At 40.9% G+C, this 26,870-nt stretch overlaps 1 protein-coding gene across 4 annotated transcripts in view; it reads left to right on the top strand.

The window, feature by feature from the left end:
• cpne5b (copine Vb) overlaps positions 1-26,870 on the top strand; it is a gene marked incomplete at both ends in the record, with an annotated part of 314,866 nt that overhangs the window by 229,903 nt on the left and 58,093 nt on the right. For 3 of the 4 annotated variants that reach the window (XM_080425210.1, XM_080425211.1, XM_080425208.1), the window contains 3 exons: positions 4,317-4,420; positions 9,683-9,787; positions 26,499-26,540. In XM_080425210.1, coding sequence (XP_080281336.1) covers positions 4,317-4,420; positions 9,683-9,787; positions 26,499-26,540 — 251 coding nt within the window. Of the gene's footprint in view, positions 1-4,316; positions 4,421-9,682; positions 9,788-26,498; positions 26,547-26,870 lie in introns of all 4 variants that reach the window. The other variant, XM_080425209.1, reaches the window with a different exon arrangement.

The following is a 26,870-nucleotide window of genomic DNA, read 5'->3' as shown; positions in this document are numbered from 1 at the left end:
GCAATCACTTTGATACCTGTCAGAGAGGGGAGGGGGGGAGGGGGGGAGTGTGTGTACAAACACAGATCTGCGAAGTTACCTAGTATCCCTTTAATTGAATACATGGGACCATAATGTAAACAAAGTCCCCAGGACTTTTTTTGTGTTATCCTTTTAGCCTAAATGTCCGACTGTACCTCGTTATGTTTACATTTCCGACTAATAAAGTATTCAATCAATCAAAAAGACATTATGTTATATGTATTATTATACCCATACGTTGTACAACATTGTGGATGGGGAACGGTCAGAGGACCTGATGAAGATGTATTGACATGCCACACACACACACACACACACACACACACACACACACACACACACACACACACACACACACACACACACACACACACACACACACACACACACACACACACACACACACACAGCCTCTGAAAGAGATGAGAAGTGGCATTTCATTAGATGATATTGCCTCTCATAATGATGTAATATGAATTCTGTTGCACTGCTTATTGTCCTAATGTTGTGGAAGATAAAAAGGGGAAGAGAAGAGGGACAAACATAATATAATTCATCTCCAAGGTGCTTACAATGCCAACAACTTTATTATTCTTGGACCTTTATTTAACCAATCTCTTTTTCGAGGTGAGCCATGGTCAAGATAGCAGCAGTTAAAAGTGTAGCAAACAACATTAACCCTTTAAGACCGGGAACGCATCTGTGCCATTTTAAGATGTCTTTGGCTATTCAAAAAATAGCAGATCTACAAGCTCATAGCACGAGTGTCGCGCTATGAGCTTGTAGATCTGCTTTTTTTTTGAAGAAAAAAAAAATCTTTGAATATACATATTTTTAAAACAAACATTTGTAACTCAGATTTTTTGCTTCTGGGGGTCCCTGGAACAAAACATTTTAGGAAGGGGGTCTGCGGCCAAATACATTTAATTTGGGGGGAAAATGTTGTGAGAACAACTGATTATAGCAACATACGTTTTTTTCAAAAAAACTGTTAGGATTTAGAAGACATTTGTAGAATCCCCAGAAGAAAAGGTTTGAGTAGCAAATGTTCGCTTTAAACATATTCAAAGATTTGCAAAAAAAATTATTAAAAATGTGTAGATCTACAAGGTCATAGGGGTTAAATGGGTAATCATGGGTTAAAGCAAACGTTAACATCACATATAGCAGAAACACACAGCAGAAACTCACAGAATCATAATGTGGCTAAAAGTCAGACGAATGGAAACAGAATCTATCTAAGGAAGCAATTACACATGACAGTTGAATCTGCCACAACAACCCTTCTGTCTGCAGAGGCAGCGGATAATAAGGGCCTGTTTTCCAAGTTCAGTACGAACCTTATTGGATGGACAATGACAGGCTTTATTTGAACACTCAGACCGTACTTCAATTTCCATTTAGAATTTGTTATTAGGAAGCCCTTGAAATGTAGCATTTCGTTTTTGAGGAGGTCCAAAAAAACAACCAGACAGTCAAACAAACCAAAACACAAGACAACACAACAGAAAATCGGAGTATTATACTCTAAGCAAGCGCAAAAGATGGATGTTCAAAATCAAATATCATTGTCAGTGTCGATGTTCGTCATAGCATACAGTTTATTTAGAAATATAGTTAGTTATAGTTATTATGATGAGATATAGGTAATTTGTACGTAATAATTCATTATTTATGATGTCGTAATAGCTATGGACGTGTACAGGAAATCGTATCATAAGACATTTTTGAACAGATGAAAAGATGATATGGATAGAATATTTGCCAGTAAATTGTTCCAATCAGCTGCTTTGAACATAAAAGCTTTCTTCCCTTATGATTTGGAGACTGCAGGAACAGAAAAATGAAGCTGTGTTGTGTGGAGTGCCTCAAGTCGTATAGAGAATGGTAGAAGCAGTGGTGAAAAAAGTACTCAAATTCTTTACTTAAGTAAAAGAACCAGTACTGCAATTCTCCAAAAAAAAGTCTGTAATAAAGAATTTACTTGAGTAAAAGTACAAAAGTATTGTTATCAAAATATACTTAAAATACAAAAGTACTCTATTATGCAGAATGTCCCATTTCACAAGTTTTCAAAAGTATAACATGTATAAAAAACATTTGAAAATAGCAGATCTACAAGCGCACAATGCGTCGCATCGCGACGCATTGTGAGCTTGTAGATCGGCTATTTTCAAATAGCTGAAATGTATATAGGGCTGAGGTGGGTAATGCATGTTTTGTAATAATAATCTAAATCTACAAAGTACCTAGTAACTAAAGTTTTCAAATAATTGTAGTGGAGTACAATATTTGTAGTAGACTAAAAGTTAAAGTATAGAAAATTGGAAATACTCCAGTTAAGTAAAGAATACCTTAAAATTGTACAGTAGGCTACAGTACTTGAGTACATGTACTTAGTTACTTTCCACATGGGTAGAAGTCGTTTGAGGCATTGAGGATAATTGAAATGTATACATTTGAAAAATAAACTGTAGGGTGCTCGGGTGGCACAGCGGTAAAGTCCCTGCCCACCACCACAGAGGTTGTGGGTTCGAATCCGCCGTGGTGCATTCCGGTTTAGTCGGGCGTCTATGCAAACACAGTTGGCCCGTGATGTTCGGGGGAGGGAAGCCGGGCGGAGGAGTAGGACGAAGGCCCTACGTCCTCCCGGTGGGGGCTTAATTGGCATAACAACTACATAAAAATGTACCCGCTTTTTCTACCCAATTATTGGGTAGAAAAAGCGGGTACAAATTAATTGGCTACTCAAAAAAAATAGTAATAATAATAATTAAAGAATTGCCTGGACCGCTGGCGTAGCGGTCCAGGCACCTAGGGCTCAGTGTAGCCTGACAGCGTGTCGCAGGTTCGAGTCCCGATCCCGATGGCCTTTGCTGCATGTCACCAGTGGTGTAAAGTAACTAAGTACATTTACTCAAGTACTGTACTTAAGTACAATTTTGAGGAACTTTTTACTGGAGTATTTCCAATTTCCAATACGTTTACTTCTACTCCACTACATCTCAGAGGCAAATATTGTACTTTTACTCCACTACAATTATTTGAAAACCTTAGTTACTAGTTACTTTGCAGATATAAATGATTACATTATAAAACATACATTAACCACTTCAGCCCTATTTTATACCTAGGCTATTTGAAAATAGCCGATCTACAAGCTCACAACGTGTCGCATCACAACGCGTTGTGAGCTTGTAGATCTGCTATTTTCATTTTAGTAGTTTTACTTTTGGTACTTTAAGTACATTTTGATACCAATACTTTTGTACTTTTACTCAAGTAAAGTATGAATTCCGGACTTTTACTTGTAACAGAGTACTTCTACATTGCAGTATCGACACTTTTACTTAAGTAAAACATTTGAGTACTTTTTCCACCACTGCATGTCACTCCCCATCTCTCTCCCCATTTCCTGTCTGCCTATACTGTCCTGTCAATGAAGGCATAAAAGCCCCCCAAAAAACATAAAAAACTAAACAAACTAAAAACATTAGATAAATAAATAAACTGTAATCAGTGACACTAGTCAGGACAGTACTGTCTTCATATTGTGGGAGAGGGTAGCTGAAGATTCATGGTTCATACATTGTACGGTGATGAGTTGTTAAAACATATAGGTTTGTGTGTGTGAGATATACCAACAAACAGACTTTATAGTCTAAAAACCAGTGGTTCTCAACCAGTGGTCCGGGGACCACCAGTGGTACTTGAGGGGGTTCCAGGTGGTCCCCAGCTAAATGATGGAGAGTTGGTAACCAAATGGACCGTTATAGATCTTTAACTCTTGAGAGGAGAAAGAGTGAGAGAAAGAGACAGGAGGAGGAGAGAGCTGGGTGTCAGGAAGGAGGAGTAGTTACTGTTCTCCTTCCCCCCGGGGTGCTGACACGCGGAGCTTAAGGGCGTAGCGCACAGGCAAACATTCTACTAACAACAACACCACATCCCACTTGACTATCTCTTAACCCTTTAAGACCGCATCTGTGTCATTTTAAGATTTACGCTCTCAAGAGTTAAATTATTGTTAAACATCTGAATTACTTAAAGAATTGCTATTTTGATCAACGTTTGCCTGTCATCTCTCCTATTGGTACCAACATCAATACAGCATATCTATATCTACAGCAAATCTTATCCAACGATAACAAAATATTATTGGGTCTGAGGGTCTAAATCTCATCAAACGGTGGTTCCGTGGCCCAAATGCAGAATATATAATGGACCTTGATATGAAAAAGGGTTGAAAAGCACTGATCTAAACGTGTGGCTCTTCTCGTCCCTGTGCCCCCTTGCAGGACAGTGCCACCATGCAGTTCTGTGCCAACAAGCTGGACAAGAAAGACTTCTTTGGCAAGTCGGATCCGTTCATGGTCTTCTACAGAAGCAACGAAGACGGGACGTAAGTGGCTCCTCTTTCCTTCTTCTCATTCCACAATTATATCTTCTGAAGTGTCAGGTTGAAAGGAGAGCGTATACTGTACTGCCAAGGGGCAGCAGCTTTGAAGAAGAAAGGCCCCGGTCATCTGTCCAGGATCTCTGTATCAATCAGTGATTGATGATGATGAGGCAAATGGAGGCACGGATTCAGGGCCGTCAATTTTAACCTCAGTTCTTTTATGCATATTTTCCCCAACTCTGATTTTTTTTTGTAGATTTATCTGATTTCAGATTTGAACACCGAGTGCATCTGAATCCATGTCCGTCCTTTTAACATGCAGACAAAGCGCGGACTCGCGACTCACTTTTTGAATGCTGCAAGTTTTTATTTGCGACAAACAGCAGGTAAGACGTTTCGACCCTTTCTGTCTTTTTCAAGTATATTCATATACTTGAAAAAGACAGATAAAAGACCAAAAGGGTCAAAACGTCATATCTGCTGTTTGTCGCAAATCAAAACTTGGGAGCATTCAAAAACTGAGTTGCGAGTCCCCGCTTCGTCCTCATGATTCTGTTCTTACAGTTTGGCTCAGCACCAAGAGACAGAGGATGTGCGCTATTTCTTTCTTTAAATAGTCCTTTAACATGATGTGAGATGTGACACATGTTATACTGAAGATGTGTATTTTCTCGTCTGCAACGAGACATTTATAAACCACTTTCAAACTGGCATCCCTATTTAGGGCATGTCATTATTATAGGTGAACATTTTCAAACTCTCCCCACCCCACCAAAATAGCAAGAATAGTGGATCTACAAGCTCACAATGTGGCGGCGCGTTGTGAGCTTGTAGCTCCACTATTTAGCTATTTTGGAAATGGGGCTTATTTTTTTCCACCTCTTATTTTCTCTGAAATGATGCCTCTGGTCAGATTGAAAAGGAATCGTTCTGCACATCCAGATAGTCCAGCTGCATGGTGCAGGACAAAGAGTAAACGTATCAAAGAGGATCAAATGGAGTCAGAGGCACTTACTAGAAGGTGGAGGTATGCTGCTCCCTCCTGCAGTGTTCCGGTCAAATCTGTCCGATTTCCAACTTTGCTGAATCATAACCTTTGTGTTTTTCATCTGGGCGCCTTGAGACCTTATGATTTCCTCCCCACTAGGCATGTGAACATATAAAAAATAGTGATGACCATTTTCACAGAATTTTCAGTCGTTTACTCAACTTTGTTGAAAATGGCTTGTTTTCACCACTGTAAAAAAGTATGGAGATATGGACCTTTTTCTCCAAATCATTGGAGCGGACGGAAGTGACGTTTTTTGGGCTCGTGTCACATCCGTCCGTTCCATTTTACAGGGACCTAGGATCATTCCTAAGTAGCGTTAGAGCGCCCCTTGTGGGAAGCAACTTTTACTTGTAACAGAGTATTTCTACATTGCAGAATTGATACTTTTACTTAAATAAATCATTTAGTAGTACTTTTTCCACCACTGGGCAGAAGTGAAGGTCAGATAAAGGCCAAACATGATACTACCAATATAATATGTAATTCTACCACAATCCCTCCTCCCATCCCAGCTGTTCCAGTGAGATGAGTCACCATGGCTCTGTGGAGGAATTGACTTCAGAGCCACAGCTGCAATATGCATGATGCAATGACAGCTGGGCTCTCAACCTCTTTCTGAGCACTGAACTCTGTCTCACAGGTTCAGCCAGAGTACCCCATGATTTAAATGTTTGATTAAGAGGAATACATGTTTTAATTGGGGTTTTAAAAAAAGTAGGCTACACACCAAGTGTCTCACTTTGACTCATTAGAATTATAAGTCATTACAATTTTTTTTTTTATGTATATGGAAAAAAATCGTATTTTCTTAATTTCCTCAGATGGTTGTGAGCTTGTAGATCTGCTATGTTTGATACACTTGTATCAAACGAGTAATCAAACTGGGGGGGCCTTGAAATGAAAACATTGGTTCTCAAAGTGAGGTCCGGGGACCCCCAGAGGTCCTTGAGTGGGTGCCAGGGGGTCCCCAGCAAAATGTGTTCAGATAACGTCACAGTTATTGTGACCACTTCATCCATATTCTGCTTTGGCTATTCAAAAATAGCAGATCTACAAGCTCACAGTGGGTCACTTTTCGTGACGCGCTGTGAGCTTGTAAATCTGCTATTTTTTTAATTATCTTTAAATGTTTAAAAAATCTTGAAAGAAATGGTCACATATTTATTTATAATGAAGTAAAAAGTCTCAACTTTTAACACAAATCTTCCCTTCTGGGGGTCCCTGGCACAAAATATTTTTAGATGGGGGTCTGCGGCAAATTACATATCATTTTTGGGGTCCTTGACATGAAAAAGTTTGAGAGCCACAGGACGAGAGTATAGTGTAAGTGTAGAGACAATGGAGAGACAATGGGTGGGTGGGAGAGGTGAGTGAGAGATGGAGATTAAATATAAAGGAAGGACTATAGTGAGTGTCCATAGGGAGGCATGGATGGGAGACAGGAGGAGAAAGTGTGAGAGAAAGAGACAGGAGGAGGAGAGAGCTGGGTGTCAGGAAGAGAGGAGTAGTTACTGTTCTCCCTCCCCCCGGGGTGCTGACACGCAGAGCTTAAGGGCGTAGCGCACCACGGACAAACATTCTACTAACAACAACACCACATCCCACTTGACTATCTCTTAACCCAGTAAGACCGGGAACGCGTCTGTGTCATTTTAAGATTTCTTTGGCTATTCAAAAATAGCAGACATACAAGCTCATAGTGCGGCACCTAGATCTGCAAAAACAATAATAAATCGTGGACAATGTGTGCAAATCTTTGAATATATATATATATATATATATATATATATATTTATATATATATATGTTTTAAAGCGAACATTTTTAACTCCGATCTGTGCTTCTGGGGGGTCCCTGGAACAACGTATGTTGAGATGGGGGTCCGCGGCCAAATACACATATCATTTTGGGGGTCCTTGACATGGAAAAGTTGGAGCACCGCTGATATAGCAACATACTGTAAGGATTTAGAAGACACTTTTAGATATGTATTTGGCCGCAGACCCCCATCTCAAAATATTTTGTTCCAAAATATTACCCCCCCCAGAGTTGAGTCACAAATGTTTTGAGTTACAAATGTTGGCTTTAAAAAAATATATATATCTTTTTTTAAAGATTTGCACACATTTATTCAAAGATTATATATTCAAAGATTATATATTCAAAGATTTGCACACATTTTCTAGATTTTTCAAAAATCGCTGATCTACAAGCTCATAGCGCGGCACTCGGTGCCGCGCTATGAGCTTGTAGATCTGCTATTTTTTAATAGCCCAAAGAAATCTTGAAAATGACACGGATGCGTTCCCGGATTGAATGGGTTAATGACCGCACATAGGAGAGCAAACACTATGTGGGCAATTAGTGTAAAGAAACACACTGAACCAACAGGGAAAGAGGGAAAGAAATCCTCATACTTTTTTCACGAGCAAGAGAAGAAAAAAAAAAAACCCATGTAAAACAAACCAAAAGGGAATAGAGTAACAACTTCCCGTTTCGGCTCATGCAATCCCACTCCCAGAGTGGCCTTTTTTTCAGCCTCTCGAGGGAAAAACCATCGTTGTGGTGGTGGGCCTTATTTTAACCAGAGAAGCTTTCGCAAGTGCCTCCTTTCTGCCCGCTATAGCTTTTATATGGAAGTGGTTTAGGAAATGGGTCCCCACAGGCGTGTGTTTAGGGCTGTTGTGGGTGGGTGGTGTGAGAGATATGTGGGGTCCAAATTAGTATGTGGAGGGCCAGCTAAAGGGCTCAGGGCTAGGAGGCTGGTCAGTGGGGCGTGAGTAATCCCGCGGCTTTGGATAAAAAGGTGGGGACAGGCCTCGTGTAGCTCTTTAAGCCATTAAGACCGGGAACACATCTGTGTCATTTTTTTTTCTTCTTTGGCTATTCAAAAATAGCTGATCTACAAGCTCATAGCGCGGCACCGAGTGCCGCGATATGAGCTGGTAGATCTGCTATTTTTGAAAAATCGTGAACATTTGTGCACATTTTTTTAAGCGATATTTTTTTTTACTCAAATCTTTGCTTCTGGAGATTTTACAAATCTCTTCTAAATCCTAACAGTTTTTTGAAAAAAAAAAGAAAACGTGTGCTGCTATAAATCACTGGTTCTCAAACTTTGTCCATGTCAAGGACCCCCAAAATAATATGTATTTGGCCGCAGACCCTCATTTCAAAATATTTTGTTCCAGGGACCCCCCCAGAAGCAAATATTTGAGTTACAAATGTTCGCTTTAAAGAAATACATATATTCAAAGATTTGCACAATTTTTTTTTAATAGCCAAAAAAATAAAATAGCCAAATAAATCTAAAAATTACACACAGATGTGTTCCCGGTCTCAATGGGTTAAGCGGATATGTTGGAGGCGTTGAACCTGCGTTTGTGTGTGGCTGGCTTGTCACACAAAGCAGCGGCGGGCCATCAAAATCAAGGCCACATGCAAATGATCTTCAACAGTGAGGTGTTGGAAGTCATGGGCGGATGCGTTGCCAGGTCCTCTCCACCGCGGAGAGGTAAAAAAAACACAACAATAATGAACCAAACAGGGCACAGCGCTGTTTGATGTTGTTGTGTAGAGAGTTCACAACTGCAGTGTTGAATAACAATCAGTTCTCTTTTTCATTATTCATTGTACACTCCCCACCTCGCCGAGTCTGTCTTAACCCATTTAGACCGCGGGAAAGCATCTGTGTCATTTTTTTATTTCTTTGGCATTAAAAAATAGCAGATCTACAAGCTCATAGCTTGTAGAAAAATCGTGAAAATGTGTGCAAATCTTTGAATATATATTTCTTAAAGTGAATAATCTTACATGTGAAAATGTGTGCAAATCTTTGAATATATATATTTCTTAAAGTGAATATAATATTGTGTTCCAGGGACCTCCAGAAGCAAAGATTTGAGTTAAAAATGGTGGTTTAAAAGATTTTTCAAAAACAGCAGATCTACAAGCCCGTGGCGCGGCACTTACGAGCTTGTATATCTGCTATTTTTGAATAGCCCAAAGATTATAGCTAAAAATCACAGTATGACACAGTATGCGTTCCCAGTCTTAATATCTTAATCATTCTGTGTGCCCAAAGCTTCCTTCAATATCTCTCTTCTCGTTCCTGATAACGTCTTTGCGATACAACACCCACTCACGCACTCATCCATCAAAATCAATAATTAATCGTTTTGCTTTCTCAATCCTTTCTCTTTGGCACGTCACAGGTTTACGATCTGCCATAAAACGGAGGTGGTGAAGAACACGCTGAATCCCGTGTGGCAGTCGTTCACCATCCCTGTACGAGCGCTCTGCAACGGAGACTTCGACAGGTACGTCTCAGCGCGCCACCTGGTGGTCGCTCACTGTGCTGTGATTTATGTCACTTTCATTTAGCCAATTCCCCTAGGGGTAGGTACCCTCACAAAAAACATGCAGCAATCCTGGTCTCTGTACTGCCTCCCCCTGGTCGCCGGGGCGCCTGATGGAGGGGAAAGGAACTGGTTGGAATAACGTGTTCCTTCCACACGCTACGTCCTACCGGGGAAACTCCCCCCCTGTCAGGTGATAAGAAATGGCACGCTCGCTCCTCATGCATTGAAGGAGGCATGAGCTCAGTTCTGGGCTCTCCCTAGGCTGGCAGAGGGAGAGTAGCGCCCAGGATTACATAGGCAATTGGCAATTTCTTAGCATTTACACTGTAAGATCTTTACACACTGGAGGCCTGAGCTGGCAAGTATTTTGCATCAAACTATTCATAAAGTTGATGTTGACTGTTCATAGAGGTGAAAATGTGGTCTTGTTCTGATTCGGAATAAGAATTGTGTTGCTTTATCAGCGCCTCATCTTTGTGTTCTGTGTGGACGTACACTGTAGGCCTACTCAGTTAACGTTTAGTTTAGTTTAGCTTTTTTTTGGGTGAATTAATCACACAGGGAAAGAGACTCCCGGTGTGTAAGGATATTAAAGTGGTTATGTTTTTTTTTCTTTCTTTTTACTCAACTTTAGAAGAGAGAGAGAAAGAAAAACAAGGGGAAGATGAAGATAGAAAAACTAGTGAATGTTGAGTGGAGCGGTCTGTCTTTCTCCAAAGTGTTTCTCTGTGTTGTTCTGTATGCGTGCAAACTGCTGCTGCTACAGAACTGAATGTTGCTTGTTGTTTTGTCAAGAGACTGAAAAGAGCCCGATGTGAAAACCTGGTGTACTTTGAGAAGTGGCAGAAAAGATTGGCAGACAGACAGAGTAGCGGGCGGGCAGACAGACAGCTGACAGACAGACAGACAGACAGGCTGGAGAATGGCTGATGGGATTGGCGCCCAGCCAAGAGGAGACTGGCTAAGGGAGATGTAGTGTCTTTAGTGGGCTAGTGGTGCTAGCCAGCCTAGCTGGCCAAGATGAACACTTCACCAGCCCGCTGTCAGTGCCAATCACATGCAGGCTGAGATGTTTTTCAGGGGTATTTCCTGAAATGCCCCTCGTGCTCTCAAAAATGTACACAACAGACACAGCCACACACACACGCCAAATATTATGCAAGGGGCTAGCATCTGGCTTGTAAATTGAGGCTACTGTATATAGGAAGTGTGACAGTTCATATGAAGGGCCTGTAGTCTCACTGTTTCACCCCTGCTGGTTGCAGAAGCAATTAGGCTCTATTCAAGCGGATGGGTTTTTACTTCCAGTCGCTAGTTTAAAGTCTTCTTTCAATCACCATGATACGTTTTAGTAAATTATGGTCCCATTTATTTTTTAATGAATGATAAAGTATAGGGTATGTTTCTAGGGTTTCTACTGGTTCTACCGAGTGAAGACCCACCCTCGCTGCGGTTTCAGCCAATAGCATTAGTTTCCCTTTGCATTTTGGAACGGATATCAACCGGCTTCATTTACGGTCTGTAGAAACCAATGGCGTGACGCTGTCCATATTATTTTATATGTGAGTGAATATTTGTATTGACATTTTTTTAAACTGCACCGCATAAAATGGATAAAAACTTTTTTCCATTGTGGTTAAAACATTCAAACACAGTCATTCAATCAATTAGACGACAACAGTGCAATGTGTGTGTGTGTGTGTGTGTGTGTGTGTGTGTGTGTGTGTGTGTGTGTGTGTGTGTGTGTGTGTGTGTGTGTGTGTGTGTGTGTGTGTGTGTGTGTGTGTGTGTGTGTGTGTGTGTGTGTGTGTGTGTGTGTGTGTGTGTGTGTGTGTGTGTGTGTGTGTGTGTGTGTGCGTTGTGTGATACTTAACACCATCTGTCTATAATTATTTTTTTTAACAGCTGAATTTTAATTATAAGTCTTAGACTCTGATCTTTGCAAATTAAATCCAGCAGCAACTCCTGCGTTCCTCTCACAATCTAAGGCCATGGACACATAATCCCATGCATGGAACACAATGAGATTACATTCAAAGAAAACCTAGAATTTCCTCGCCAATAATTCAAGATTCAAGATCCACACACATGGTCACAGGAGAAAACCAAGATGAAGTTCCAAAAACTCAGAACATCGAATATTTACCACTTAAGCCTATGAAGATAGCCGATCCATACGAAGCCAAGGTGCGGAATATAGGCAACACCAACTGCAGGGCTATTGGATTACTGCCATCCACTCCTTCCTATAATCCACCATCTGGATCCAGAGCTCTGTGGTGTTTCTAGCTCCGCTGCTGTTTTTTGGCCAGTGTTCTCCCCAGAATAGGCATGCAGGGGGTGGTTCAAGTGATTAATGTTGTTTGACATATCCGGACAAAACACTTCACCTATAATGACCGGCCCAAAAAATATAGGGCCACCATGCAGGGTGAGAGTGGATAATGTGTGCTATAATACCAGAGACAGATGTTTCCTGTCTCCTTTATATGCTGCCTACCTACATGTATCTAAAAATAGACACTATCTTTAGGGAGAACACCAAATGCCTCCTAAAGCCTTGCATCTCATTGACAGAAAGTTGTGTTTGAAAGAGCTGTGTTCTCTTGTGCCTTATTGAGTGTGAAACAAGCTAAGAGCCTGCAAACTGAAGGTTGCCAGTTAGAACATGACAATTGCTTGACTTGTTCACTATAGGCATCTCCCTGTCTCTCCATCTCTTTAGTAAAGAGAACATGTAGTACTTTCACAGGTCAGGATACCACTTTTATCCAATCAGGAGAGAGAGAATTCAAACTGGAATACAAAAAAAATTCAAGCTGATAGATTATCTTTGGGCTTCGACTGCATCTTTACGCAATCTTCCTGATTGCATAAAATGTGAAAATGAAAATGTATTTTCTGTTCACTAAAAAGCTTGAGAGAGGTGTTTGTTCAGTACTGAACAAACACTCTAGCAGAGGTCTTCAACGTTTTTCAGGCCAAGGACCCCTCAGCTGTTGCATTCATGTTAATTAATAATATGTTCAGACATTTAACCACTTAAACCCTATACTTACTGTAGTAAGCTTGACCTTCGGGCCTGTATTCGGTCTGCTCTTTTTTCCCTCTTCACCAAACCTCTTCGCCTAAAATAGCAGATCTACAAGTTCACAATGTGTTGCAGTGCGATGCGTTGTGATCTTGTAGATCTGCTATGTTCTGCAAATTCTCCCACCAGAATAGGGATGCTATGGGCCAGGGTTCAAGTGGTTCATGTAATAAATACAAAAAATAAATTCCTATCACACAGAGATTTGGCAGCCTCCCAGTAGCTCTGAGGACCCCCTGGGGATCCCGGACCCCCTGTTGAAGACCCCTGCTCTATATAGGAATGATTACTCTCAGAATATAGCTTTAACTTTTTAACTAAACAGCTTTTTAACAAAAACATATCACTTACCCTATTTAGCTGTTGCATTGGGACCAGTGTTAAGTAACTAAGTACATTTACTTGAGTACTGTACTTAAGTACAATTTTGAGGTATTTTTACTTTACTTGAGTATTTCCAATTTCTAATACTTTTATTTCTACTCCACTACAACTCGGAGGCAAATATTGTACTTTTACTCCACTACAATTATTTGAAAACTTTAGCTACTAGTTACTGTTCAGATATACATTATTATATTATAAAACATACATTAACCACTTTAGCCCTATTTTATACCTAGGCTATTTGAAAATAGCCGATCTACAAGCTCACAACGTGTCGCATCGCGACGCGTTGTGAGCTTGTAGATCTGCTATTTTCAAACATTTTAGTACTTTTACTTTTGGTACTTTAAGTACATTTTGATGCCAATACTTTTGTACTTTTACTCAAGTCAATTTTTAATTCTGGACTTTTACTTGTAACGGAGAATTTCTATATTGCAGTATTGATACTTTTACTTACTGTAAGTAAAATATTTTAGTTCTTTTTCCATCACTGCACTTACCCTATATAGCTGTTGCATTGGGACTTTATACACTTGATCCACAATTTTTATTTATTCACCTGACACTTCCTATTGTGTAAATGTTATTTAGTTTCTTTCCAAAAAAAAGATTGGGTTGCTGTCCGCGGAGCAGCTGTGAAGAAGACAGAAACAATAATAAGAAAGTGTAGGGTGCTGATTGGAGAAAATTGAAGAGAGAGAGAGAGAGAGAGAGAGAGAGAGAGAGAGAGAGAGAGAGAGAGAGAGAGAGAGAGAGAGAGAGAGAGAGAGAGCGAGAGCTGTCCATGGTGCTTAAAGAGGTGGTGCCATGGTTTTACAGTTTTTCATGTGTCTATGAGGTTGATAGAACTTCATTAAGCCCCCTGGTGGTGTTTTATGTCTTCTCTGACTATTTTGAGTTTCTTCCTGGAGGCTGAAACCTTGAGGGTCAAACGTGCCAATAGAAAAACAGCGCTTTAATGACACAGTAGAATTATACCCTCCCCCTCATTATCATAACACAACAGGTGTGGGCATGAGGAGGAGGAGGGACTAGGACAGGTGGGTGGTGCTAAGGTGGTGGAGGAGGTGCTAAGGTGAGAACCAGGTATACTTAATGAACTGGAGGCGTGTCCACATAAAAACATAATTTTAACACTTTCTGTACACTTTTTTGAAAAAAAAAAAACCCCTTAGTATAACCATAATACCTGATGTTTATGTTTTAGGGGGGGGGGGGAATCACTGAAAATCACGGCACCCTGTCTTTATTAAAAACAAAAAAAGAATTTATCCCGCGATTTTTGTAACCATTTTTTTTCACCCGGTGCCAATTTCCTAAGTGATCCTGGGCGCTACACCAGCCCTACACCAGCGCTACACCAGTCCCCCACAGCCTAGGGAGGCCAGGGCCGAGCTCATGCTTCCTTCAATGCATGAGAGCCAACTGACCTTCTTGTCACCTGACAGGGGGGAGTTTCCCTGGTAGGACGTAGTGCGTGGAAGGAACACGTTATTCCAACCAGTTCCCTTCCCCTCCATCAGGCGCCCCGGCTGTCATGGGGGAGGCGGTATAGTGACCAGGATTACTACATGTTTTTGTGAGGGTATTAACTACCCTGGTAGACACGGGGAGAACATGCAAACTCCACACAGAGTGGGCCCTTTCGCCAACCCCACCTAGGGTATGGGCGCTGATGACGCGGAGGAGAAGACGCGCCCCCAGCGCCCACAGCGTCCCTGGCGGGAATCGAACCCAGGACCTTCTAGCTGTGAGGCGACAGCGCTACCGACTGCGCCACCGTGCCCCCTGGCACCCTGTCTTTAAGTACTCATATCTATAGTCTACACTGTGATTACGGGGTGCATGTTTACGTCTAACGAGCACATTGTGTTCTGATTGGTTGCTAAAACGGGCCTCCAATTGGCAAAGGGTTGCCAGCTGTGAGACAGAACACAAAGTACCAGACGGTTGTAGCCTATATTTGGCCAACGTTACATGTGTGTAAGCCCTATGCAGTGTGAGGAGGGTGACAGGTTGCAGACGAAGATGAGAAGAGAAGGAAACATCTCTCTCACACATCAATTATTATATCTTCTCTGTCGGGTGATAACCTTGTACTGTATGTAAAACAAATTTTAAAAATGGAAATGGAAACAAAGAACATGTCTCTACATAGGTAGTTATTATTTCAATCAGAGATCAAGTTGATTCAAACAAAAACAAAATATTGAATAAAAGATTAAAACATTTTTGTGATTTTGTTAACATTTAACGTATTACTAGTAGGCGCTTTTAATAGGGAGAGAACCCCCTCGGAGTTTAAGATGTTGTGTGGTGGCAGTGTAAATTAACCTCCTTCCATCTCAACAGGCAATTCAGACTTTTAATGAGGTGGGTTGGGGATGGAGGTGGGTTTGCTCCACGCTTGTTGAAAAGAGAAATGACAGGATCAGAGGCAGTGACATTTAAAGACGGAGCCCAATCGTGGTACATCCAGTCACAAGCTCTTAATACTACTTTAATACTTTTCTTTGTTATAAAACTAACAGACAGACTTAAAGGCATACTAGGTAACGTTTTCAACAAAACTAAAGTTAAATTGTATATCTTTTGTGAGTGGCAAAAGTTTCACAACACCCACTCCATGAATTTCACCCCCGGAAGCCTTTTATTTATATATTTTATATTGAACGTGGACTGGGGGGACTTTCCCGGGGAAATGACGTCATCTGGCCGGAAAACGGAGGTGGAAATGCACTGGTTTCCTGTTTGGCCAGGAACTACCACAACGGTTTCCTGTTTGGCCAGGAACTATCGCGCTAATAACAAAAAGGAACCTCACGCTGATTTTAAGAGAATGTAGGATTAGAAGATCGAAAAAGAACAGAAAAAGAAAGCACAGCTCATGGTAACTAATGCTCCACTGGCTAAGAGAAACGATCCGTAGATAGTATAAAACAATTAAAAGATCGCTTTTTGAAACGCTTCCGGCTTCCGGTGAAAACGAATGGAATTCTGGGTAATCGAGGACTAAGGAAATTGTATGCAGTGACGGTAGTGACCAGCAGAGGTTGCTAAAAATCGTTAGTTGTGAATTTGCATTGTACAACTTTAAGCTCTTTCTCTCTCAATCTAAAATAACAAAAATAAATAGTTCAATGAGCTTGTCGACTAAACTTGCTACTTACAGAATTTACAGTATTTGAGTTCACAGTATTGTCTAAGTTAAACATTCAAGTCTGTCTTCTGTTCATTCTCTCCTTGTTCTTTTCTCTCTCTCTCTCTCTCTCTCTCTCTCTCTCTCTCTGAATAATCCCGCAAGGGATGGGCTGTGAAAGGCAGCCGGACACGAAAATAAATCATTCATTCATTCATTCATTCATTCATTCATGTGAAACTGTAGTATGATGAAGTAGAAATTATGGAGATACACGTTTCTACCCATTTTTTTATTTTTGATTTCTTGTCCACATTTGGAGTTACATCATGTCAAGGTAACGACACAACCCAAACCTCTACCAAAGTGATCTTGCCCTTTAAGCACCATGGACAGAGACATGTGCACACACACACTATTTCTCTCTTCTACTCCATTACATCTCAGAGGCAAATATTGTACTTTTACTCCACTACAATTATTTGAAAACTTTAGTTACTAGTTACTGTGTAGATTTTGATTATAATTACAAAACATACATTAACCACTTCAGCCCGACGTAAATGTTGGCTCACAATGCGTCGCATGAGCTTGTAGATCTGCTATTTTCAAAAAAATCTTATGCATTTTGAAAACTCTCTCTCTCTCTCTCTCTCTCTCTCTCTCTCTCTCTCTCTCTCTCTCTCTCTCTCTGGCAGCAGGTGGTGTGGTTATATATTTCCTTAACTTAATAAAAGCTGAATGTGGGATTGTTTCATGCAGGCATCAAAGGAATCGATTCTCCCCTCTTATTAACATGCAAGAAGGCGGCAGGTGACTCACTAACACATTGGGTGTCTATTTCAGTCCCTCGCATAAAGATCACACAGCCCCACGTCTGTCTAATGAGGGCTGTAGAATTGTCATTATGTCAAACGCTACGTCTATGTGTCTCTGTGACACATGCGGTAAATATGAGCCTCAATTACAAAGGATGAGTCACGTTCATTAAAGGTTCCCTTAAAAATAGCCTGAGGAATTATCTGTGGCAGATTAGCTTTGGAGCGCATGATGTTCTGAGTGTTCCCAGGGACCACCCTGGGATCCTGACGGCTCTTGTTCTTCAATGCGGTTGTATGTTGGTGTGTGATCACCATTTTGGGAAATAGCAGAGTTAGAAAGTAGTGGAATGAGTAATGTAACCCTGTTACATTGTCCCAGTGTTGGATAAAGTACTAAAGTTTTTTACTTAAGTAAAAGTATCAATACTGCAATGTAGAAATAGTTGTTACAAGTAAAAGTACAAAAGTATTGGCATCAAAATGTACTTAAAGTGCCAAAAGTAAAAGTACTCATTAGGTAGAAATGTCCCATTTCAAGTTTTCAAAATGTATCGACAACTTTTGAAAATAGCAGATCTACAAGCTCACAATGTGTCGCATCGCGACGCATTGTGACCTTGTAGATCTGCTATTTTCAAGAATGTATGTTTTGTAATAATAATCCAAATCTACAAAGTAACTAGTAACTAAAGTTTTCATATAATTGTAGTGGAGTAAAAGTACAATATTTGCCTTTTTGATGTATAGTGGAATAGAAGTAAAAGTACAGAAAATTGGAAATACTCCAGTAAAGTACAAATATCTCAAAATTGTACTTAATTATAGTACTTGAGTAAATGTACTTAGATACTTTATTTACCCAACCACAGCAGTACATAGACAGGGTATAAGTATAATCGTCAAAGTTACTTTATTGTTGTGAGGTAATGCGGTCGAAAGAGCAGATTGAATTGAAAAGAATATTATTTGTAAGGGCATTCAAGTGGCAAGGTGAGAATATGAGTCATCTGCCAAACAGCAATCTGTTAAATACAAGAAGCTACCAAATATTGTATTTTGAAATTCACTGGAGGATAAGGCCCTTGAGATTTTTTGGTTTTCGAAGGGGTCCTCAAAGCACAACACAAAACAAGAAAAGAGTCCAACAACACATCATCCTCTTCCCATCGTCCAAGTTTGCTTACTCTTTATCTTCTAAGTTTGATTTTCCGACAACATAGCCAGTGAATAATGCATTTCTTCACACTTTGGGCTTACAGTCCCAGGCAGACTAGTGACCGCGTCAGCGTCAGCTAATGGGGATCCTAATGAAGAAAGAAAGTCTCGGTCCTCATGTCCCATGGTGTGGTTTAAATCCTCAGATAAATCATTTCTGTTCAATAAATGGACATGCCAAATATTTTTCTCCCCTAAAGGAGCTTCATATAGTACCCACATATCCCTATGTATTCCAAAGGGATAGGGCCAGAAGCTCAGTCATCCAGGAGAGAGTTGGAGTAGAGCCACTGCCCCTTCATGTGGAAAGGAGTCGGTCGTGGTGGTCAGGGCATCTGACACGGCTGTTTCCTGGGCGCTTCCCCAGGGAGCTTTTCCAGGCATGCTGGCCCTCGAACACCTCGGAATCCCCCTGTTATATAGTTAGCTAATAAAGGCCTGTGAAAGGGAAGCCAGCTGGAACTGCTTCCTCCGTGGCTCAACTCCAGATAAGCGGTAGAAGATAGTTGGCTGGATGGATGAATATGCTATAAGGTTGATCCTCTACAGAGAACATCCACGAAAACAAAGAAGCCAATCACTTCATCACTGACGGGACCTTCAGTGGCATCGGGTTACGCACAGGGAGCGCTTGATTTGTATCACTCAGCGATGTCCCTGCACAACTCATTGAGCGTTATATTATGTGACCCAGTACAGTGGTTTGAGACACAATTAGCCCATGGTAATTTTCAGCCTTTTACAGATTATGAATGTACAGAATGTAAGCTTTGAAATGACATGTCATTCATTGAAATCTGAAGAAGATATGCCCATTTTAACTCGTTGGGTGCCAAAACAGGAGATTCCCGGTTTTGCAAAGACACCCGACGAGTGACATAACCGGGAATCTCTGTGAGGCTATTTTTTCCCTCCCCCCCCCCCCCCCCCACAAGGGACGGGCTAGCGCAACTTTGGAATCACCCACGGTGCCTCTTAAATGGAAGGGACAGATGGATCATCGTCCCAAAAAACCTCCCTTCCGTCCGCTCCCATTCTATCTCCTTGATAAAAACCTCCGGATCTCCTTAACTTTTTACAGTGGAGAAAAAGGAGCCATTTTCGATGCGCGATCACTCCGCAATGGCGACTCGCGTGAGAGATGTTATTGTTCCAGGCGTTAGCCTGGACCATCCACCGCCGTACACGCATCCATTGTTTACATCTGGGTGCTCGTCGTCGATTCTACAGCTCTAAACAGCACAGCGTAAACGCTAGGAATGCCAGCACTAGATGTACCCTGTTTTAATAAACCTCTGGCACCGAATGAGTTAAACTAGCTAACCCCGAATTAATGCATTTAGTGAGGCTCTATATTAATGCTTTGGAGAAACTAGAGTGCTAGGCATTTCACGGGTAAGATTCAAAAAGACATTAACCAAACAAAACACACAATTTGAGTGGGTCTTTAAAGTGTACATTTTTTCAATGATAATTAGAGCTACAAATTTCTCTCAGTGGTAGCTTTGCTGTGCCAGCAGCATGGTGACAGTTTGGATTTATCTAGGGGTGCTGCTTATGGAAGTGTTCCACCGTCTGTCTCTGGTTGGTGGATAATGTATTCTGCTCGGTTTGTTGGAGGGCAGTCAGGTGAAGTTTGTGTATGATTAACATAATTCTCCTTTTCCACTCAAAACGGTTTTCTTTCATTCATTCTTACTTTATGTCACCTCTCTCTTACACACACAGTCACAGTGAAGTAGACTATAGATCCAGTATGCACCGTGGACAGCGATCACTCTCTCTCTCTCTCTCTCTCTCTCTCTCTCTCTCTCTCTCTCTCTCTCTCGCTCTCTCGCTCTCTCTCTCTCTCTCTCTCTCTCTCTCTCTCTCTCTCTCTCTCTCTCCCCCCCCCCCAGTGGTGAAAAGTAACTAAGTACATTTACTACAAGTACTGTACTTAAGTACAATTTTGAGGTATTTGTACTTTACTTGAGTATTTCCAATTTCCAATACTTTTACTTCTACTCCACTACATCTCAGAGTCAACTATTGTGCTTTTACTCCACTACAATTATTTGAGAACTTTAGGTACTAGTTACTTTGTACATTTTGATTATTATCACAAAACATGCATTAACCACTTCAGCCCTATATACATTTCGTCCATTTGAAAATAGCCGATCTACAAGCTCACAATGCGTCGCAATGCGACGCATTGTGAGCTTGTAGATCTACTTTTTTCAAAAGATATGTATATACATTTAAAAACTTGAAATTGGACATTCTGCATAAAGAGTATTGGCCTACTTTTACTTTTGATACTTTAAGTACATTTGCATACCAATACTTTTGTACTTTTACTCGAGTAAGTTTTGAATTCCGGACTTTTACCTGTAACGGAGTATTTCTACATTGCAGTATTGATACGTTTACTTAGAGGGTAAGACCACTTTGGTAGAGGTTTGGGTTGTGTAGTTATCTGGCCATGATGTAACTCCAAAGGTGGGCAAGAAATCAAAAATAATTGCTCCATTGATTAGAAATTGATAATTCAAAATATGCTCCTCATTGACTTACATTGTACGGTAAAACAGCTCTCAAAGTCACTCTTTTAGCACATAAACGAACGCAAACAAAGTTTATTCAGACGATATAGAATATCACCGAACCCAGTACTGTTTTATTTTTAAATAAAAATGTCAACTTCCTGTTGATTTTACTATTTGAAGATCTGGATCCGGATCCGTGGATCCAGTCCAGGTTTTCTACTTATTAAAAATGGCAAAATCAACAGGAAGTTGACATTTTTATTAAAAAATAAAACAGTACTGGGTTCGGTGATATTCTATATCGTCTGAATAAACTTTGTTTGCGTTCGTTTATGTGCTAAAAGAGTGACTTTGAGAGCTGTTTTACCGTACAATGTAAGTCAATGAGGAGCATATTTTGAATTATCAATTTCTAATCAATGGAGCAATTATTTTTGATTTCTTGCCCACCTTTGGAGTTCCATCATGGCAAGGTAACTACACAACCCAAACCTCTACCAAAGTGGTCTTGCCCTTTAAGTCATCAATGCGAGTACTTTTTCCACCACTCTACTTAAAGGGTAAGACCACTTTGGTAGAGGTTTGGGTTGTGTATTTACCTTGCCATGATGTAACTCCAAAGGTGGACAAGAAATTAAAAATAATTGCTCCATTGATTAGAAATTGATAATTCACAATATGCTCCTCATTGACTTACATTGTAAGGTAAAACAGCTCTCAAAGTCACTCTTTTAGCACCTAAACAAACGCAAACCAAGCTGATTCAGACAATATAGAACATCACCAAACCCAGTACTGTTTTTTTTAAATATAAAAATGTTAACTTCGTGTTGATTTTGCTATTTTTATTAAGAAGAAAACCCGGACTGGATTCGCGGATCCGGATCCGGATCTTCAAATAGTAAAATCAGCAGGAAGTTAACATTTTTATAAAAAAAAAAAACAGTACTGGGTTTGGTGATGTTCTATATTATCTGAATCAGCTTTGTTTGTGTTCGTTTACGTGCTAAAAGAGTGACTTTGAGAGCTGTTTTACCGTACAATGTAAGTCAATGAGGAGCAAATTTAGAATTATCAATTTCTAATCAATGGAGCAATTATTTTTGATTTCTTGTCCACCTTTGGAGTTACATCATGGCAAGATAAATACACAACCCAAACCTCTACCAAAGTGGTCTTACCCTTTAAGCACCACGGACAGCGAAATGTGCACACTCCCTCTCTCTCGTTCTCGTTCTCTCTCTCGTTCTCGTTCTCTCTCTCTCTCTCTCTCTCTCTCTCTCTCTCTCTCTCTCTCTCTCTCTCTCTCTCTCTCTCTCTCTCTCTCTCTCTCTCTAGCTGTCTAGTCCCCTGCCAAATTCTGTGTCTTTCCCTGCATTCAAAGAGAAACTGTGGGGTGCTTGGAGGCTCAGCCAGGTGGGCACCATATGGGGACCCGAATGGAAGCAAAGCCAGACTGGAAGGAGAACAGTCCAGGCTATTTATGAAAAAACAGAAAAAAGCCCAGTCTAGACTTTTCACCTTGCAGAAACTGAGATATTTAACCAGCTGAACCCCAGCTGAACCCCAGTTTTCTGGAGGGAAACGTTCGCTGAAAAATAGCAGATCTACAAGCTCAGAACGCAGAACGTTGTGAGCATGTAGATCTGTTATTCTTGGTGAAGAGATTTGGTAAATAGGAAAAAAGCAGTCCCAATTACGGTTGTTACTCAGGTCAGGCTTATAATAAGGATAGAGGGTTTATGTGGCTAAAACTCATGTTGTGGGTTTAATAAAGATCAATAAAGTATATCTTATCTTAACTTAACCCATTTAGACCGGGAAAGAATCTGTGTCATTTTTAGATTTCTTTGGCTATTAAAAAATAGCAGATATACAAGCTCATTGTGCGTTTTTTTTTTTGCAAATCTAAAGTGAACATTTGTGACTCAAAAACAGTTTTTTGAAAAAGTTTACGTTGCTATAATCACTGGTTCTCAAACGTTTTTATGTCAAGGACCCCCAAAATTATATGTATATGGCTGCGGACCCCCATCTCAAAATATGTTGTTCCAGGGACCCCCCCAGAAGCAAAGATTTGAGTAAGAAAATTTGCAGAGCTGAAATCCAACCCCAGTCTCCCCTTGGTTTGCTGTCTCTCCACAGTGTCATATGGTATCTAAAATAAAGCATAACATACCAAAGCGTCCTCTCCAAAGCGTATGCAGCAAGGTTATAATAGTTCTGGCTTTTTCATTTTAGTTTAGTTTTAGTTTGTTTTGACTTATATTCAGTTAGTTTTAATTAGTTTCTAGAGCAGATTTGCTAGTTTTTATTAGTTTTAGTGTGTTTTTTTTGTATGCTTTTGTTTATTCGTCAGGTGCAGGATTGAAAGGTGCCATATGGTGGTGCCGACAGCTGGTGTAAAACATGTCATCCCAAAAAGCTTATAAATAATTTGACAAAAACGAAAACTAAGGGCATTTTCATTTCAGTTAGTTTTAGTTATGTTTTGTAAACACACAATACAGTTTCAGTTAGTTATCGCAACTATTTTTTTATTCTCGTTTTTATTTCTTTTAGTTAACAGGGATAAAAAAGCAATTTTAGTTTTCGTTATTTCATTCGTTTTCGTTAACTATGATAACCTTGGTATCCTTTTGAAACGCACCTAAAGAAGGAACAAACTGATGCTACAGAATGACAGGGGCCGGGGGGGAGGAAGGTAGACACGTATCGTTGCTGTCGGGCAGAACATTTGTATCTCCATATTTTATTAATGCCCTACTTCAAAACAAAAGTATAGTGGGGATATCAGATCTACAAGCTTGGAGATTCGTCTATTTTCACTATTTTATATTATGTAATAAAGTAGTAATAAAAAAGGAGCGGTGTTGGAACATACTAGGTATGTCCCCCCCTGACAGCGACAGTGATATATTTCTGGCTCATCTCTCAATTCCTACGTGGCAGGCATGGCTCTTTGATGTGTGTCGTGGATTCGCACCACCAGCATGGAGGCTGATGCTGATGCTGCTGGTGGTGGCTGGGAGAGAAGAGAGGCAGAGATCAATGTGACTCAGGAATGAAAGTGGCAGTGAAAGCTTTTTTTCTCCCACACTACGGGGAGCGTGTTTCTGCTGTGTGTAGCATGTATAACATATCATCCTCCCAGTAAGTCTAAAGTTCCAGGACTTCTTTCAAAACTCTGGGAAGTTTCATCATCGTGTCACAGTTAAGGGAGATGTTGGAGAGTGGATGCTTGTATGCTGAAGTTATGTGTCTTCCTCTTCCTATGTGGTCTCTCCTGGGATTTATATATATATGTATATATATTCAACATTTCCAAAACAAAACAAACCATCAAAACATTTCAGTTTTCTATAAAAATTATTTTAAGTACTAGACCAGGACTGCTAGGTACCAACTAACTCGGGAACGGAACGATGCAAATAGCGAATGCATGCCCCACCCGGTTATGCAATACCTATTGTGAGAGGTAGTGTTGCCATGTCCGCTTATTATAAGCGACTTTGGGCTTGTTTTTCTGTAAAGTTGCTAGTAAATATAAGTTGCGGGTTGTGTTTTTTTTTTGGGCTTGTTTCTAAAGTGTGGTTACTTATTTAGACTTGTTTCATAATGGTGTTTAAACTAGTGGTTCTCAAACATTTTCATGTCAGGGAGACCCCAAATGAATATGTATTTGTCTGCGGACTGACAATATTTTGTGCCAGGGACCCGTGTACCAGATTTGTGTTGTTAAAGTATTCCACATTTGTCAAAAAAAAATCAAGATTCATTTGAAAATAGCAGATCTGCAAACTATTTCAGAACGGCTATTTTCAAATAGCCAATGTTTGAAGTGCTCATGTGGTATATTTGCTTCTTTTGGGCTTGTTTTCACAGACCTGGTTGCTTATTTCTCTGACGAAATCTGGCAACACCCGTCTGTCTGTCTGTCTGTGTCCCTTTTGTGCCCATATATGACCACACCGGTCACATTAATTCACATTATTATCATGTGTGTTCTGCAGTTTTGCAGAAACCAAAAAGTGGAAGAGCCATCAGCATCTGCAATTAGGGCCCTCTGATTGACAGATGCTAATTGGCTCTTCCACTTTTTGGTTTCTGCAAAACGCACACCCAGTACTGGGGCCAGACCGTTCTGCGGAAGACACATGATAATGTAAATTCATGCGTCCAGTATGGTTTACTTTACCCCATATGGGCATATCGGTCGAATCTGCGGTTCTGGGCAATCTGACCTACTCCACGCCGGGCATATAAATAAATGTCCCTTGGGTCGCTGGCGATGCATGCGCTGAGTTTGAAGTCGGGGCGCGGTGGCGCAGTCGGTAGCGCTGTCGCCTCACAGCTAGAAGGTCCTGGTTCGATTCCCGCCGGGGACGCTGTGGGCGTGTCCTCTCCTCCGTGTCATCAGTGCCCATACCCTAGGTGGGTTTGGCGAAAGGGCCTTTCTGTGTGGAGTTTGCATGTTCTCCCCGTGTCCCCTCGGCCCTAGGGTAGGTACCCTCTCAAAAAACATGCAGTAATCCTGGTCTCTATACTGTCTCCCCCTGGTCAGCCGGGGCGCCTGATGGAGGGGAAAGGAACTTGGAATAACGTGTTCCTTCCACGCGCTACGTCCTACCGGGAAAACTCCCCCCTGTCAGGTGATAAGACTCGGCCTGCTCGCTCCTCATAAATTGAAAGAAGCATGAGCTCAGTTCGGGGCTCTCCCCAGGCTGGCAGAGGGAGAGTAGCGCCCAGGTTTACAAGCTTAGGCAATTGGCACTGCAGGGTGAAAAATGGGTTCCAAAATCGTGGGATAAAAGATCCAAGGGTTCAAACTGTTAAAAAAAAAGAAGTTAGAAGTCGGTCGTTCGACGGTTCTGGAGATAGAGATAAGTGTGTGTTTATCTCTGGCATTCCAGAAGCATTGGCTGTTCTGGCGGTGAAGCCCCATGGGTGTCGGGCTTTGTTCAGCAGCCGTACTGTCAGTGTTTGTTGTTGGAGAGGAGAGGGTCGGTGATCATAATGAATGAGTTTATCTGTGATGGGGGGGATAGCCTGCAGTGGATTTGTCATCATTACCAAAGTGAGGAAGATGGCTATTATATTCTCTCCATCTTAACCTCACCTGCCCCGGGTTATTATTCACTGAGTGAGTTTTGATTAGATGGATGACTCAATTTAGGCTGAATAGTTTAGCGTCTGTCTCTGTCTCTCTCTGTCTCTCTATGTCTCACTCTGTGTGTGTGTGTGTGTGTGTGTGTGTGTGTGTGTGTGTGTGTGTGTGTGTGTGTGTGTGTGTGTGTGTGTGTGTGTGTGTGTGTGTGTGTGTGTGTGTGTGTGTGTGTGTGTGTGTGTGTGTGTGTGTGTGTGTGTGTGTGTGTGCTATGAATAATAAGAAATCATGTATTGTACACCCTGCAGTGCTGGCATGGTACTTGTACACCTTTTAACCTTAATATTGTGTGCGCGTGCGTGTGTGTGTTTCCAGAACAATCAAGGTGGAGGTGTACGACTGGGACAGAGATGGCAGGTATGTGTAATGAATGCTATTCAGTCATAAATTCACACATTTTGTCGACACAAAGATTTGGTTGCTGTTGAAAGTGTTCTTGTTTTCAGAAGATGATACAACAATGTTGATCTATTTAACTTATCAAGTTATTAAGTTATATATATAACTTTGGATTCGATCATCTTTCTCTGTCGCTTATCTTCTCTCTGAGCGAAGAATCTAAAGTAACGATCGCATTCACTCGTATGGCAAAAAAAATCTCAAAATCATACTTTTACACTAACCCCAGACAAAGTAGTTCTCGCAAGCCAGACTGTTGCCTTTTCAAATGCTTCCGTCATACAGCAT

Source organism: Gymnoscopelus braueri, assembly GCF_963280865.1.
Source record: "Gymnoscopelus braueri genome assembly, chromosome: 3".
Lineage (NCBI taxonomy): Eukaryota > Metazoa > Chordata > Actinopteri > Myctophiformes > Myctophidae > Gymnoscopelus > Gymnoscopelus braueri.
This window is presented reverse-complemented; position numbering and strand designations above follow the sequence as displayed.